The 17,041-nt window shown below is 42.8% G+C and overlaps 1 protein-coding gene across 1 annotated transcript; it reads left to right on the top strand.

Annotated features, from left to right (window-relative positions):
- The first annotated feature begins 414 nt into the window (after positions 1 to 414).
- LOC139262714 (EEF1A lysine methyltransferase 3-like) lies at positions 415 to 10,146 on the top strand. Its single transcript, XM_070877867.1, has 3 exons — positions 415 to 585; positions 1,432 to 1,543; positions 9,734 to 10,146. The coding sequence occupies exons 1-3, from the start codon at positions 415 to 417 to the stop codon at positions 10,144 to 10,146; spliced, it is 696 nt and encodes a 231-aa protein (XP_070733968.1).
- Positions 10,147 to 17,041: the final 6,895 nt, after the last annotated feature.

Consider the following 17,041-nt stretch of genomic DNA (forward strand, 5'->3'; position numbering starts at 1 on the left):
AACAGGTAATCTAGGAAAAGGTCCCACTGCAGTCGAGGGAGAGAGTGCGCTGTTGTTGGTGGTATTTTCTTATTGGTCCTGGGATATTAAACCGAGGGGCTCTCTTTATAGGCGTATCGGAACCGGCAGCATGATTTGAAACGGGGCAGCGGAATTCTCCCGGTAACATCGCTAAAATGAATTATCTGATCAGTTAACTCATAAATGTGGGACTTTGTGCTGCGCAAAATTGACTTACATGTTTGATTGAATAACAAAAGTAATGACATATGATTGGCTGTGAGGAGATTTAGGGGCGTGCCGAGGACGCGAGGGGCGCTATATAAATGCAAGTTCCTGCTTCAGTTCGACGCCCGGAGCCCATTGCTGATCACAGAGATCCATCAAGGGGATTCCAGAGGTAGATTGGAAAGGATGACCACAGCCCTGTGCCAGGATAATCCTAGCGATGATGCCACAAAGGAGAAGGATCGCGCTTCGACTCGCTGTCTCAACCAAGACAACTTCGAGTTCTGCGGATACAGTTTAAAGATCGCTCGAAATATGGGCGGTAATCTGGGCGTATCGGCTTATGTCTGGGATGCTGTAAGTTCGCTGCGTTTGCCGAACAGAGAAAAAGCCGGCCTGTCGCGTCTTATATATATATATATTTATCAGTTTTCTGTTGTAGGGGGCTTGTAATCGCCCTCTCTGTCCCAGAAATTGACGCTTTTAATATAGGTTACCGACATCTTGTCCACAGTCCGTCCTGTGCTTGGCTGGAACGTGAAACTCTCAGAGAAATTTTAAACTGAACAATCAATTTTCACGGGCACCTAATTATTCCCAAGTCTTGTTCATAATAAAATTTAGAAGCGCGTGAAGCTTATTAAACAATCTGCCCTCACTGGTGCTCGTGGAGCGTTTTATATTTGCACCCTCCAATTTACCCCGCTCCTGGAGTTGCTGACCCATGCCGCTCCAGAATCCACCCGCTGATTCCTCGGCCGACATGGCCATTCTGCGCGGGTGAGGCCTGAGGCGGCAAGTCAATAGAAGCTGTGACTTTGTGGCTCAGGCCAAACCTATCGTTACTTTTGGTCAAGGTCATTGGATAGTATTCACGACGGTGTTTAAAGCAGTGCACACCAGCGATGGAACTTAGAACCTTCGTGCTATTTGAAACTCAGTGCCTCAACGAGATGCTGCAGTCACACCGAGTCATCGGTACAGCTTTGATTGCACTGCTGGTTGGCCGAGAGAGTCGGTGGGCGGAGGTGCCACGCCCACGTTTAATAAAAGTGCCCGGATGCCAACAGTTCTTTTATTTCTGCAGCGATGTCTTTAGACTCATTTCTGTTTCTTGATTAGCAGCAGGTTTTGGAACACAATGTTTTGAATCATTTTCTGAATATGTTAACCGCAGCGTACACATGTATTCAATATTTTCAGGGGCTTGCTCTTTGCCGGTACTTTGAGAAGGAGAACATCAACTTTTCTGGGAAGAAAGTTATTGAGCTGGGGTCGGGCACTGGAATTGTGGGAATTTTAGTAACCCTACTTGGTGAGTTAAAGATGGAATTGTAACTGACTTACATTTTGTTGTCATCAGAAAGGTAATAATCACAAAGCTTGTATATATCTGGAAAGAAGATTTGCTGTACGCCCGAGTGATGGCGGATATGATTAATCGTCCCTCCATTAGCACATAGAATTCATAGAATCCTAGAAATTTACAGCACAGAAGGAGGGCATTCGGCCCATCGTGTCCATGCCGGCCGACAAAGAGCTATCCAGCCTAATCCCACTTTACAACTCTTGGTCCATAGCCTTGAAGATTACGGCACTTCAAGTGCATATGCAAGTACTTTTTAAATGTGGTGAGGATTTCTGCCTCTACCACCCTTTCAGGCAGTGAGTTCAAGTCTCCCCCCCCCCACCCTCTGGGTAAAGGAACTTCCCCTCAATTCCCTCTAAACCTCCTACCGATGATTTTAAATCTTTGCCCCCAGTTGTTGATCCCTCTCTAAGGGAAGCAGATCCTTCCTATCCACTCTATCTAAGACCCTCATAACTGTGTACACTTCAATCAGGTCTGCCCTCATCATTTTCTGTTCCAGAGCAAACAACCTCAGCCTATTCAATCTTTTCTCATAGTTTAAATTCTCCAGTCCAGGCAACATCCTCATAAATCTCCTCTGTACCCTCTCTACTGCAATCACATCGTTCCTCTAATGTAGTGACCAGAACTGCATGTAGCACTCCAGTTGTGGCATAACTAATGATTTACACAGTGACCTCCCTGCTCTTATAATCTATGCCTTAGCTAATAAAGGCAAATATTCCGTATGCCTTCTTAACTACATTATCTAGCTGCTCTGTTACCTTCAGGGACCTGTGGACATGCACTCCAAGGTCCCTTTGTTCCTCTACACTTCTCAGAGTCCTACCATTTATTGTGTATTCCCTTGCCTTAAAGCCCTCCCCAAATGCATTACCTCACACTTCTCTGGATTGAATTCCATTTGCCACTATTCCACTCACCTGACTAGTTCATTGACATCTTCCTGCAGTCCACAGCTTTCTTTATCATTATCACCCACACGGCTAATTTTTGTATCATCTGCAAACTTCTTTATTCATACCCCTTATGTTCAAGTCTGAATAGTTGATATATACCACAAAAAGTACTGAGCCCTGTACAATCCCACTGGAAACAGTCTTCCAGTCACAAAAACATCCATCTACTATTACACTTTGCTTCCTGCCTCTGAGGCAATTTTTGATCCAACTTGTCACTTTGCGTTGGATCCCATGGGCTATGACGTTCGTGACTAGTGTACCATGTGGGGCCTTATCAAAAGCTTTGCTGAAATCCATATACATTACATCAAACGCAGTACCTTCTGCGACCCTCCTTGTTACCTCCTCAAAAAATTCAATCAATTTAGTCAGACACTACCTTCCCTTAATACATCCATGCTGACTGTCTTTGATTAACCCGTGTCTTTCTAAATTAAGATTTATACTATCCCTCAGATTTGTTTCCAATAATTTTCCCATCACAGAGGTGAGGCTGACTGGTCTGTAATTACCTGGTCTTTTCCTTTCTCCCTTTTTAAATAACGGTACAACGTTGGCAGTCCTGCAGCCTTCTGGCACCACACCTGTAGCCAGAGAGGATTTGAAAATGATGGTCAGAGCCTCTGCTATTTTCTCTCTTGCTTGCAAGTATTTATTCTGAATTTTCGTTTGTTAAATAATAATTTCATAGAGAATATAAATGATCTACAATAAGATTCCAAATGTGCTTATCAGAGGAAACGAAAATAACTCATCTATTTCCTCCCATGTATTTAACATTGAAATATGGCGCTAGCTATGTGCTCAGGTTAGTGCATTTGAAACCCCGTAAACCTTGCCAATACCCAGTGCCCATTTTCTGTTGGCAGATGGCATTTCCATCTTCTATAAATGCAGTTCATGAACGTTGCATCTGATGACCCAGATCTATATAGGATAGAAAGTATGATTAAAAAAAATAAAGTCCCAGATACGGGGAATCCAACACGAAGTTTCATGAAATTGTGGATTTAAAATTGACTAAGCCAGTACAAGATTCGGAGACCTAATGGTAATGTGAATCGTTAATCAATTATTTTAATAGTCACAACTGCATGATAAGCATTCATAGACATATGCATGGAAAGCTGAATTATGAAGACTGTTAGTGGAAATGACTAGGTCCCATCAGCACAAGCTGAAAAGCAAATTCCTTCCTGATCCATTTTATCCGTGTTCTTGATGCAATTATTCAAAAATCTCGTTTATTTCAATCCCCAAATCGAAAGGCTCAGTATTTCTGAGGTCTTACTGCGAAATAAATAATTCTGGTCGAATAAACTGGTAGCAAATATCAAATAAATTATACAATTGTAAAAGGGGTGCAGGAAAACAAAGACGCGTGGTTTACATACATTAATCTTTGAAGATTGCAGGAGAAGTTGAAAAAGCTGCTAAAACAGAAGGGACCATTTGCTTCATTAATAGAGGCATAAAGCTCAAAAGCAAAGACGTTGTGGTAAACGATTGTAAACCAATAATAAGGCCAGAGCTAGAATATTGTGTCCAGTTCTGTGCACCACACTTTAAAAAGGATGACAAGGCATTGGACAGCTGCACTGGAGATTTGCCAGCGATGAGGGACTTTAGTGATCTGGAGAGAGTAGAGAAGCTGGGGTTGTTCTTAGAGCAGATAAGATCAAGAAGTGATTTAATAAAGTAGTTTAAAATTACGAATGTGTTTTGATTGGGAGAAACTGTTTTTACTGGCAGAACGGTCGGTAACCAGAGGACACAGATTTAAGATAATTGGCAAAACAATCCAGGGGAGAAATAAAGATAATTTTTATGCAGGTTATGATATGATCTGCTTCACACAACATGAACGCAGATTTATTAGTAACTTTCAAATCGTGGTTATATAGTCGAAATTGCGAAATGTCCAGGGCTCTGGGGAAACAGCAGAGGAGTGGGATTAACTGATTAGTTTTTTTTTAATTAGCACAGACATGATGGGCCGACTGGCCTCCTTCTGTGTCATATGATTCTATGAAATGTAACAACACGTTTTTCTGTCACTCGTGGAATGTTTATGGGCAAGACAATTTCTAACCGCCTCAAGTGGTTGAAATTCGTACTACACATTATTATGGCACAACCCTGAATGTATTTCTACAGTCAAATGTTGATTAAAAAACAAATTGATTGAATTTTTAAATTAACGTTTTACTAGAAAAAAAACGAGTTGCTAGGGGAGCTGCCACACCCAGGGACGGATTAAGGATGCCTTGGGCCCCAGGCAGAACCCAGCCATGCGCTCCCTACTCCCATTCACATCCTGCAGTAAATAAGTGAGCTAAATCACAGGGCACTATAGTGAGTATGCATCACGTCTAGGTCAGGTCAGATCTATGTCCCACATTATGTTCTCATTGATAATATGATGCTCATTTAATATTTTGTTATGTTTCCAAAGAATCAATCCGCTATCTCGAAGAAACTCTGTACAAACAGTAAACAACAATGCTTTAATCAAAAAAAACTTACATTTCGAAACTAAAACGACAGTGACAACAATTTAGAACAAGGCAGCGCAATTTTTTTGAAAGACTATCATTTCTCAATTGCATTCCATTTCCTCCACAGAGGCCACTATATGTATAACATTCCTTTGGTCTTTTTCTATACTTTTGTCGGCAAAAATTGTCAATGATTTTTACTTATGTCAATACTGTTTACCCTTATCATTAGTCCAACCCTGTATGGGCCCACTCTAGGATTGGGCCCCGGGTGACTGCCCCATCCGCCCCTGCCTTAACTCATCCATCGCAACACTGCCTATGTCGCCGGATTAGGGAGGGTGAAATCCTGCTGCTAATCGCCATAAGGTGACCTCTGCTGACAGCGCGTGCGTACCGCACTCTCGGCAGGAACAGGATTTGGGTCAATGATGAAGAACCCTGCTCTCGTGGAAGTCAGATCTTGCAGTCGTAAATCATTTTTGGAAAGGGTGAGTGGGGCAAGATAGATCGATTATCTTCTCCATGTCCTTTAAAAAAACGTTTTTTTTTGTATGATCGATTTAATTTTACCTTGACCTGCAACATAGAAACATAGAAAATAGATGCAGGATCAGGCCATTCGGCCCGTCGAGCCTGCACAGCCATTCAATATGATCACAGCTGATCATGCAAGCTCAGTACCCCACCACTGCCTTCTCTCCATACCCCTGATCCCTTTAGCCGTAAGGGCCACATCTAACTCCCTTTTGAATATGTCCAACGAACTGGACTCCACAACTTTCTGTGGCAGAGAATTCCACAGGTTCACGACTCTCTGGGTGAAAATGTTTCTCCTCATCTCGGTCCTAGATGGCTTACCCCTGATCCTTAGACTGTGGCCCCTGGTTCTGGACTTCCCCAACATCGGGAACATTCTTCCTGCATCTAACCTGTCCAGTCCCGTCAGAATTGTACGCGTTTCTAAGCAATCCCCTCTCATTCTTCTAAATTCCAATGACTTTGAGCCTAGCTGATCCAATCTTTCCTCATATGTCAGTCCTGACATCCCAGGAATCAGTCTGGTGAACCTTCGCTGCACAACCTCTATAGAAAGCACGTCATTACTCAGATTAGGAGACCACAACTGCACACAATACTCAAGGTATGGTCTCACCAAGGCTCTGTACAACTGCAGCAAGACCTCTCTGCTCCTATACTCAAATCCCCTCGCTAAGAAGGCCAGCATGCCATTCTCTTTCTTTACTGCCTGCTGTACCTGAATGCCTATCTTCAATGACGAATGTACCATGACACCCAGGTCTCGTTGCACCTCCCCTTTTACTAATCTGACAGCATTCAGATATTAATCTGCCTTCCTGTTTTTGCCATCAAAGTGGATAACCTCACATTTATCCAGATTATACTGCATCTGCCATGTATTTGCCCATTCACCTAACATGTTGAAGTCACCCTGCAGCCTCTTAGCTTCCTCCACCCAGCTTAGTATCATCTGCAAACTTGGAGCTAGTACATTCAATTCCTTTTTCTAAATCATTAATATATATTGCAAATAGCTGGGGTCCCAGCACTGAAACCTGCGGCACCCCACTAGTCACTGCCTGCCATTCTGAAAAGGACCCGTTTATTCCCACTCTTTGCTTCCTGGCTGCCAACCAGTTCTCTATCCACGTCAATTCATTAGCCCCAATACATGTGACTTAATTTTGCACACTAATCTCTTGTGTGGGGCCTTGTCAAAAGCCTTTGAAAGTCCAAATACACCACATCTACTGGTTCTCCCTTGTTCACTCTACTAGTTACATCCTCAAAAAATTCTAGAAGATTTGTCAAGCATGATTTCCCTTTCATAAATCCATGCTGACTTGGACCGATCCTGTCACTGCTTTCCAAATGTGCTACTATTACATCTTTAATAATTGATTCCAGCATTTTCCCCACCACCGATATCAGGCTAACCAGTCTATAATTCACTGTTTTCTCTCTCCTTCCTTTTTTAAAAAGTGGGGTTACATTAGCTACCCTCCAAACTATAGGAATAGATCCTGAGTCCATGAAATGTTGGAAAATGACCATCAACTATTTCTAGGGCCACTTCCTTAAGTACTCTGGGATGCAGACTATCAGGCCCTGGGGATTTATGGGCCTTCAGTCCCTTCAATTTCCCTAATACCATTTTCTGAGAATAAGGATTTCCCTCAGTCCCCCCTTCTCGCTAGACCCTTGGTTCTCTTGTATTTTAAGGAGGTTATTCGTGTCTTCCTTAGTGAAGACAGAACCAGAATATTTTTCAATTGGTCTGCCATTTCCTTGTTCCTGATTATGAATTCACCTGATTCTGACTGCAAGAGACCTACATTAGTCTTCACTAATCTGTTTCTCTTCACATATTTATAGAAGCTTTTGCAGTCAGTTTTTATGTTCCCTGCAAGCATACTTTATTTGCCCCTTCCTAATTAAACCCTTAATCCTCCACTGCTGAATTCTAAATTTTTCCCAGTCCTCAGGTCTGCTGCTTTTTCTGGCCAATTTATATGCCTCTTCCTTGGATTTAATACTTTCCTTAATTTCCTTTATTAGCCATGGCTGTGCCACCTTCCCTTTTTTATTTTAACGCCAGACAGGGATGTACAATTGTTGTAGTTCATTCATGTGATCTTTAAATATCTGCCATTGCCTATCCACTGTCAACCCTTTAAGTATCATTCACCAGTCTATCCTAGCCAATTCACGTCTCATACCGGCGAAGTTTTCTTTCTTTCAGATCAGGAACCTAGTCTCTGAATTAACTGTGTCACTCTCCATCTTAATGAAGAATTCTGCCATATTATGGTAACTTTTCCCCAAGGGGCCTCGCACGACCAGATTGCTAATTAATCCTCTCTCATTACACAAGACCCAGTCTAGGATGGCATGCTCTCTGGTTAGTTCCTCAACTTATTAGTCTAGAAAACCATCCCTTGTACACTCCAGGAAATTCTCCTGCACAGTATTGCTACCAGTTTGGTTAGCCCAATCAATATGTAGATTAAAGTCACCCATGATAACTGCTGCACCCTTATTGCACGCATCTCTAATTTCCTGTTTGATGCCATCCCCAACCTCCCTTCTCCTATTTGGTGGTCTGTACACAACTCCCACTCGCGTTTTCTGCCCTTTGGTGTTTCGCAGCTCTACCGCTATACATTCCACATCATCGGTGCAAATGTCCTTCCTTACTATTGCGTTATTCTCCTCTTTAACCAGTAACGCTACCCCACCTCCTTTTGCTTCCTGTCTATCCTTCCTGAATATTGAATACGCCTGGATATTGAGTTCCCAGCCTTGGTTACTGTGGAGCCATGTCTCCATAATCCCAATTACATCATATCCATTAACATCTATCTGTGCAGTTAATTCTTCAACCTTATTACGAATGCTCCTCGCATTGAGACACAGAGCTTTCAGTCTTGTTTTTTAACACTCTTTTTCCTTTGAGAATTCTGTTGCAATGTGGCCATTTTTGATTTTTGCCCTTGTTTTCTCTGCCCACCATTCTTGCCTTTCTCCTTCCTACCTTTTGCTTCTGCCCCCTTTTTATTTCCCTCTGCCTTCCTGCATAGAATCCCAACCCACTGCCAATTTAGTTTAAACCCTCCCCAACAGCACTAGCAAACACTCCCCCTAGGATATCGGTTCCGGTCCTGCCCAGATGTAGATCGTCCGGTTAGTACTGGTCCCACCACCCCCAGTACTGGTTCCAATGTCCCAGGAATTTCAATCCCTCCCCCTCAAGCCACATATTCATCTGAGCTATCCTGCAATTCCTACTCTGACTAGCACGTGGCAGTGGTAGCAATCCTGTGATTACTATCTTTGAGGTCCTACTTTTTAATTTAGCTCCTAGCTCCCTACATTCAGCTTGTTGGACCTCATCCCGTTTTTTAGCTATATCGTTGGTAACTATATGGACCACGACAGCTGGTTGTTCACCTTCCCCCTCCAGAATGCACTGCAGCCGCTATGAGACATCCTTGACCCTTGCACCAGGGAGGCAACATTCCATCCTGGAGTCTCGTTTGCGGCCGCAAAAACGTCTATCTATTTCCCTTAAAGTAGAATCCCCTATCACTATAGCTCTCCCACTCTTTTTCCTGCCATCGTGTACAGCAGAGCCAGCCCTGGTGCCGTGGACTAGGCTGCTGCTGCCTTCCCCTGATGAGCCATCTCCCCCACAGTATCCAAAGTGGTATATCTATTTTGGAGGGAGGTGACCGCAGGGGACCCCTGCACTATCTTCCTTCCACTGTTCTTCCTAATGGTCACCCATTCCCTATCTGCCTTTGAAATCTTTACCTGCAGTGTGACCAACTCACTAAATATGCTATTCCCGACATCCTCAGCATCGCGGATGCTCCAGAGACAATCCAGACAATTTAGATTCCTCTCAGCACATTTATCCTCCCAATCCCACCTTTGTGTGGAGTGCCATGTGGGGCGTGCTGTTTGGATCAGATTCCTGTCTGCGAGTGATTTCTGGAGTCTGTTACTGTCTCGAACAATACTTACTCACAGACCTACCGTCCTTTTTTGGAAACCGTCACTTTTTTCCTCTATGATCACCAAGTAGCATCAAAATGTTATTAAGACTAAACCATGAATGTAGATGGATAATTATTTCTTCTTCTTGGCAGGGGGAGCAGTTACCATGACCGATCAACCAAACATACTGCAGCAAATAGAACACAATATCTCCACCAACGTACCCTCTGCCAGCAGACAGCGTTTAAAAGTCTGTTCCCTGACTTGGGGTGAAGACCACACTAACTTTCCTGCCGACTATGATTTCGTCCTGGGTTCGGATATTGTTTATAGCTCAGTTACTTACTCTTCGCTAATAAGAACACTGCATTATCTCGCCAAACAAGGAACCACAATTTATCTCTCTTCCGCATTCCGGAAGGGAAATGGTTCGCTTTCTTTCCACGAGGTGCTACTACCTGAATATTTTAACTGCCTGATAGTTGACAGGTTAGAAGACAAGGATATCACTGTGTATAAAATGACCAGAATTAATGCAAGACCTGAGGATTGGTTCCTAACCTAAAGATTAAAATCTACTGCTCACTGACCCTGGCAATAGGATTCATGAGAAGGCCTCACTATTTCTGCTTGTTCTTCAAAATCAGAATCAAAGTTTTTCTTAAATTATGATTCCCCTCCGCCGCCCTCCCCTTTTGAGCCTTTCCATCATATGACTCATAATCTTTCACAATCGTCGGCAGTCCTCTGCTATCGAAATGAAATGCCGGAATACGAGCTACCAATTCTGGTAGCCATGCCTGAATATCCAGAGAATGTAAGCGAGCTAATTAATTATGGGGATGCCAGAGCTGAGCTGCGCACGCTTCCTAGTTAGAGTGATTAGCTAGCGGGTAGGAGTGGAAACTTGACTAACTGTTTTCTCACGAGCCAACCGACAGTGAGATCAAGTGCTAACAGATTAGAAGTCAAGGATATCACTGTGTACAAAATGACCAGAATTGGTAACTCCTATTACCGCCAAGGCTGAGCAAAACTAGCTGAGCACAAACCAGGAAAATAACCCAGCCTCTCTACACTATCTGGCGTATGACCAAAGCTAACCATGCACTTGCTCACTGATCTATTAAAGGAGTAACTCAATATTTTTATATTTATTATTATCTTTATTATTAATTGAATTATAATAATTTATTCATAGTAAATCATTACTTGTGCATGGCTTTGAAACTATCCTATTAATGACGATTGAATAACACCCAAATTCTAAAGAGTAAAGTTGAAAGCAATGTTTGATATCCATCTAATATTTCGTCAATAGTCTCCAACTGTCTGGTAGATTACCCAATAAGCGAGCTTCCTTCACTATACCAAACCTGTTAGTATATGGCAAACTTATTTACGTAAAATGGAAAACGTAACGAACATTGCTATTTGAAATGCACATGCAAGAGTGAACAGTGACATAGAATAAAACAGGCAACTGTGAGTTTTCGTCTTTTTTTCTCATGATGCAGTAACATCGGCACTTAAATCTTTGAGACAGCTGTATTAACATTATGTGTAACCGGATTACATTAAATGCCGATACGAAACTCTTTGCAAGGCATTCATTAGCCCGATAGCTAAATTGAATAACTATATATGCACTGCTTTATTTGGAAACATCAACTTGGTAAAGATCTGCTTGCTACGCGTGTGCACTTTAGTTTTAGCAATTTAACCGTTAAGTCGGAGAATTCTGCTGATAGGTACAATGCTGCGTGTAATAGAATAACTAGATAATCGCTGTACAAAACTACGCAATTAAAGCAAAGTGCAACCCTGCGGTAGCCGGCGTCAAGGCTATCAACGGGAAACAGAAGACGAGAAAAGTACATAATATCATGTTACAATAGTGAAGGACATGTACACATTGGTGTTTTTGGAGCCTAAGTAACCCGCTTCCACTGGCTTCTAAGAATGGCACCCAAGTTATAGAGTTAACGGTCCAACTATTTAGGATAGCCTGCAAACGCAATGTTTGCCTAGTAAGTTCTACTATATGAGGTTGAAATCAACCGCATTACTTTTACAGAATGTCCAATACATACCAGTCTTATCTGACGCAGTGTTGTTTTAACATTGAAGTGAGCTTGGGCCTCGTTACGCTGAGTCCAGTTAAATCGGTGCCATTCTGATTATGAAAACATTTTATCATTCTGTTTCTGATGATTCCGTTAACGAATGAATTGGCAGATGGACTAAAATAACGTAATTCTATGTAATGGAGTCAATTGTCTCCTTTCCAGTTTGTGTTACTTTTAAGCTGAGCGAAAAGATAATAATAGCTCTTGAACAATAAATATTATTGCAATGCTGCAGTTTGTTTACATGGGTATCCGACCTTCTCCTTCGTCTTTTTAGTCAATCGGTTCAGGGATAAATGAGGATAAACGACCGCAGCTCCATCACGTTCTGGGGTCACGGCACGTTCTTGATGGCCTCCATCTTGGCGTTGGTGGGTCTGATGCCATTTGCTGCAATTCTTCTTCCCAAGAACTCGACGTCCTGTGCCAGGAAAATACACTTCGAGCATTTTAACCTGAGCCCCACGCGATCCAACTGACTAAGAACCTCTTCCATATTCTTCAAGTGCTCAATTGTGTCCCGGCCTGTAACCAATATGTCATCGTGGAAAACTATGGTGCAAGGAACTGACTTTAGCAGGCTCTCCATGTTCCACGAGAAGATAGCCGCTGTCGACGGAATCCCGAACGGGCACCAGTTGTAGATGAACAGACCTTTCTGCGTGTTGATGCAGATGGGACCTTTCGAAGACTCCTACAGCTCGTGCGTCAAGTAGGGTGAGGTCAGGCCCAGCTTGCTGAACGTCTTCCCTCCAGCCAGGGTCACAAATAGGTCGTCTGCCTAGGGTAATGGGTACTGGTCCTGAAGCGAAAAATGGTTAATCCTTACTTTATAGACCCCACAAATTCTAACCGTACTGTTCTCCTTAAGAACCAGGACAATTAGACTTGTCCATTTGTTGAATTCCACCGGCGCGATGATGCCTTCTTGTTGTAGCCTGTCCAGCTCAATTTCCACTTTTTCACACATCATGTATGGTACTGCCCGTTCATTGTGGTGGATGGGTCGCTTACGGGGAACCAAATGGATCTGCACTTTCGCCCCAGAGAAGCTTCCAATGCCTGGCTCGAACAACAATGGGAACTTTCTTAGAACCTGGGTACATGAGGCATCGTCGAGGGATGAAAGTGCTCTGTTGTCGTCCCATTTCCAGCGTATTTTTCCCAGTCAGCTGTTTCCAAACAACATTGGGCCATCCCCTGGCACAATCCACAGTGGGCGTTCGTGTACTGCTCCGTCATAGAAGGCTTTGACTTCTGCACTGCCAATTGCAGGGATTCGTTCCTTGGTGTAAGTCCTTAGTTTGGTGTGAATGGGGCCGAGCTTGGGCCTGTGCTGCCATTTTGCCCCACAGCCTGTCGAAGGCCTTTTTACTCATTATGGACTGACTTGCCCCCGTGTCTAGTTCCATAGATACTGGGATATCATTCAGTTCAAACTTTAACATTATTGGTGGACATTTTGTACTGAATGTGTGTACCCCATACACTTCTGTATCCTTGGTACGAGTGTCCAATTCAGCCTGATCCACAGTAGATCGATCTTCCTCTGCAATGTGGTGGTTTGCAGAGTTTGCAGGATTTGCAGCTCACCTGCACATTCGTTGGAGGTGTCCCATTGTTCTGCGAACATTTCACGCATCGTGCTTAAAGCGGCATTGATGGGGTTGATGATCACCTCCACAGCATCAACACGGTGTTAACTGTCTCACATTAACGATTGATGGTCGACTCTGGGTCAACTGAGGTTGGGCCGCAGCAGCCAGTGTGTACATTCTGCCAAGTACATTTCTGCTCGAGATTGCTGCTAATTTATGCACAGTATTGGTCGAAACTTCTTTAATCTTCAAATTCTGTTTGGTGTTGTCGCTGGTGGATATAAATGCTTGGGCTATGGCTTTACTTAAATTCGGAGTTTCTACAGTCAACAGTTTGCAAAGCATTGTCTCATGTCCAATGCCCAGTACAAAAAAGTCTCTGAGCATTTGTTCTTGGAATCCCTCAAACTCACAATGTCCTGCGAGACGCCTTAGTTCGGTGACATAGCTCGCCACTTCCTGGACCTCCGATCATTGACAGGTGTAGAACCGATATCTCGCCATCAAAATGCTTTCCTTAGGATTTAGGTGCTCCTGGACCAGCGTACACAATTCTTCTTAGGATTTCTCTGTTGGTTTTGCTGGGGCCAGGAGATTCTTCACGAGGCCATAGTTTGTTGCCCCAGAGACAGTTAGGAGGATTGTCCTTCGCTTGGTAGCATTCTCATCCACTTCCAGCTCGTTGGCCACGAAATATTGGTCGAGCCTCTCCACGAAGGCCTATAAATTGTCCCCTTCTGAGAACTTCTCCCAAATGCCGACTGTTCTTTGCATTTTTGCACAGTTGTTCATTACCTCATCGCCAATTGGTACATAATAATGGTTGAAACTGAGTACTGTGTACAATGAGCAAGTGTGTCCTTAGCACCTTTAATAAGACTCCAGGTTGCAGGTACCTCGTGGGTGGCCTGCTGAAATACTGTGCTCCCAAGGGATGCTGGGATCCCTTTGGATTCAAACAGGTGGGTCCTCTGGTGGTCAGGTGTCATGCAGGTTACAAAGGGTTAAATACATAACACTACCCTTTTGTGTTTCATGCACAAGTACCCCCAGGTCCCGCTGTATTGCAGCACTTTGCTATATTTCTCAATTTAAATAATAACTTGCTCATTGATTTTTTTCTGCCAAAGTGCATGACCTCACACTTTCCAACATTATACTCCATCTGCCAAATTTTTGCCCACTCACTTAGCCTTTCTATGTCCTTTTGCAGATTTTTTATGTCCTCCTCACACATTGCTTTTCCTCTCATTTTTGTATCATCAGCAAACTTGGCTACGTTACACTCAGTCCCTTCTTTCAAGTTGTTAATATAGATTGTGAATAGTTGGGGTCCGAGCACTAATCCCTGCGGCACCCCACTAGTTACTGCTTGCCATCAGAGAATGAACCATTTATTCGGTTAGTTAGCCAATCCTCTATCCAGGCTAATATATTACCCCCAACCTGGTGAACTTTTATCTTGTGCAGTTACGTTTCATGTGGCACCTTGTGAAATGCCTTCTGGAAGTCCAAATACACCACACCAATCAAGGCGACACCAATAAATTGCAGCCATATTTCTCGACTCATTATGCTCACTGTGCTCAAAGAATTGTTTTTTATGAGCCTACTAAGTGGGTTTTTACAACAATTAATGGAAACATGTGCTCTTGGATCGGAACGGTATGACACCTGGCCTAATGTGTGTAACAGATTTAACTTGGCTGAAGCAAGGAACGAGCCAGTTAATTCGAATTGAAACCTGCTGTGGGGTTTTGAGGTAATCGTTTGATTCTTAACTTTGTGAGCATAACAGATGGATTTTTAATTTCCATTGTGTAGCTCCATGTTCAAAGGATTAGAACTGATTAGATTGGTGTTAGCAAATCTTCTCAAGTCACCAGATATAGGTAGAAAAGGAGTGTCGTGGACATTCAGTAGCAAGTAAAATTAAGATCCAAGGCACGATTCAGGATTGTATACTTTGAGTGCTGGCACTAATTGTTATTTCTTGGTGAATTCACAAGACACGTAGTAAATGAACTGTGAGTGACTATCTCTCTCCTATGGAACTGTTGTGCAGATAGGAGAAGCCTTCCCAAACACCAAGCAACCATCTTTATGCGAAGTTCAGATAATTTCAGGGGCTATTTCTTCGCCTATTGTCTTTTGACACCACTATGTCGGCCAATGAGTTTTATTTATTCAGTCTAAGCAAAGCCAGCATTTATTGCCCATCACTAATTGGCCTTGAGAAGGTGGTGATGAGCCACCTTATTGATGGGCTACAATCCATGATAGCAATGTTTGATACACCTGGATAGCATGCTAGTGTGCTAGTGGGTAGTTAAGAGTGAACCAAATTGCTGTGGGTCTGGAATTACATATTGTCCAGATAAAGTGCCAGATTTCCTTCCCAGATTGTTTTTTTTTAAACAACAACTGGTATTTCATGCTCACTGTTACTGATGTTTTTTTTAAATTCCAGATTTATTTAATTAACTAAATTGAAATTCCCCAAGTACCGTGGTGGAATTAGAACTCAAATCTAACCGGATTACCAGGTTTACTGGATTACTAGTTCAATAACAGAATCACTATATGCTACTGTACATCATACATTTAGAGATGGTCCATTTCTTCTTGTGGCCCACACAGCTAATTAATTACTCTCACCTCTTATCCATTAAGGAGCGGCGTTCCTTAAGTATGGTGAGATTGTAATGATAAAATCAGGAAGGCCATTCGGCCTTTCTTCCCATACAGAGCAACCCGTTTGCCGACCCCCACTGTAGCATTCAATTGTTTCTGAAATGTACACATAGATTTAATATCCACAACTCTATCCGGGAGTTAATTTCACGTGTGACGAAAAACTGGCTGATATCAGGATCCGTTGCTGATAGTTCCCTCCTTACTCAATTAAATTTGGGTCATCAAACTCTTCCAGAAAGATCTTCCATGGTCGATGGTGAAGACCCTGAATGAGCTCGTGCTACTCCCATAACCTTCTCTCCCATTTTGTTCTTCTCACAACCAAAATACAGACCTGGGCCCTTCCTGGATCAGCTTCTAAAGAATCAACTCACACATTCATTGGAAATATATCGCCGGTATGTGCATTTCAACCATTTTCGTTTTTTGTTGCAAGGGTTTGAGCTCAAAGTGACAATCGGGGTAATTCTGCCTTTAGAGCTTTTATCCGACAGTAGGAGGCAAAAAAGAGGAGACAGTGGAGAAACTGAATATGACAAAAATAGATAAAGAGGTGATAGTTAAACGTTTGGCAGTGCTCAAAATAGGAAAGTCTCCTGGTCCAGATGCAATACATTCTGTGTTGCTGAGGGAAGTAAGCAAGCAAGCAGTGGAGGCTGTAGCCACAATCTATCAAGCCTCCTTGGATATTTCGAGAGAACTGGAGGTTTGCAAATGTTATATCACTGTTCAAAAAGGGGAGGGAGGTCAGACCGCTAACTACAGGTCAATTAACCTAACGTCGGTGGTGGGGAAACTTTTAGAAACAATAATCCGAGACAAAATTAATTGGCAATTGGTAAAACATGGATTAATAATTGACAGCCAACATGAATTTGGTAAAGTCAAATCATGTCTGACAAACTTGATTGTGTTCTTTACTGAATCAACAGGGAGGGTTGATGAGGGTAATGTGGCTGATATTTTTTACCTGGACTTGCAAAAAGCATTTGATAAAGTACCATAAAATAGACAAAATTGGTAGCAAAATTGGAGT

This window comes from Pristiophorus japonicus, chromosome 4 (genome assembly GCF_044704955.1).
Source record: "Pristiophorus japonicus isolate sPriJap1 chromosome 4, sPriJap1.hap1, whole genome shotgun sequence".
In the NCBI taxonomy this organism is placed as follows: domain Eukaryota; kingdom Metazoa; phylum Chordata; class Chondrichthyes; family Pristiophoridae; genus Pristiophorus; species Pristiophorus japonicus.

Bases quoted from the DNA above. Each gene is read 5' to 3' on its own strand.
- LOC139262714 (XM_070877867.1), top strand. From the start codon at position 415: ATGACCACAGCCCTGTGCCAGGATAATCCTAGCGATGATGCCACAAAG. The intron at 586-1,431 runs GTAAGTTCGCTG...CAATATTTTCAG, and splicing joins CGGCTTATGTCTGGGATGCT to GGGCTTGCTCTTTGCCGGTA. The intron at 1,544-9,733 runs GTGAGTTAAAGA...TCTTCTTGGCAG, and splicing joins AATTTTAGTAACCCTACTTG to GGGGAGCAGTTACCATGACC.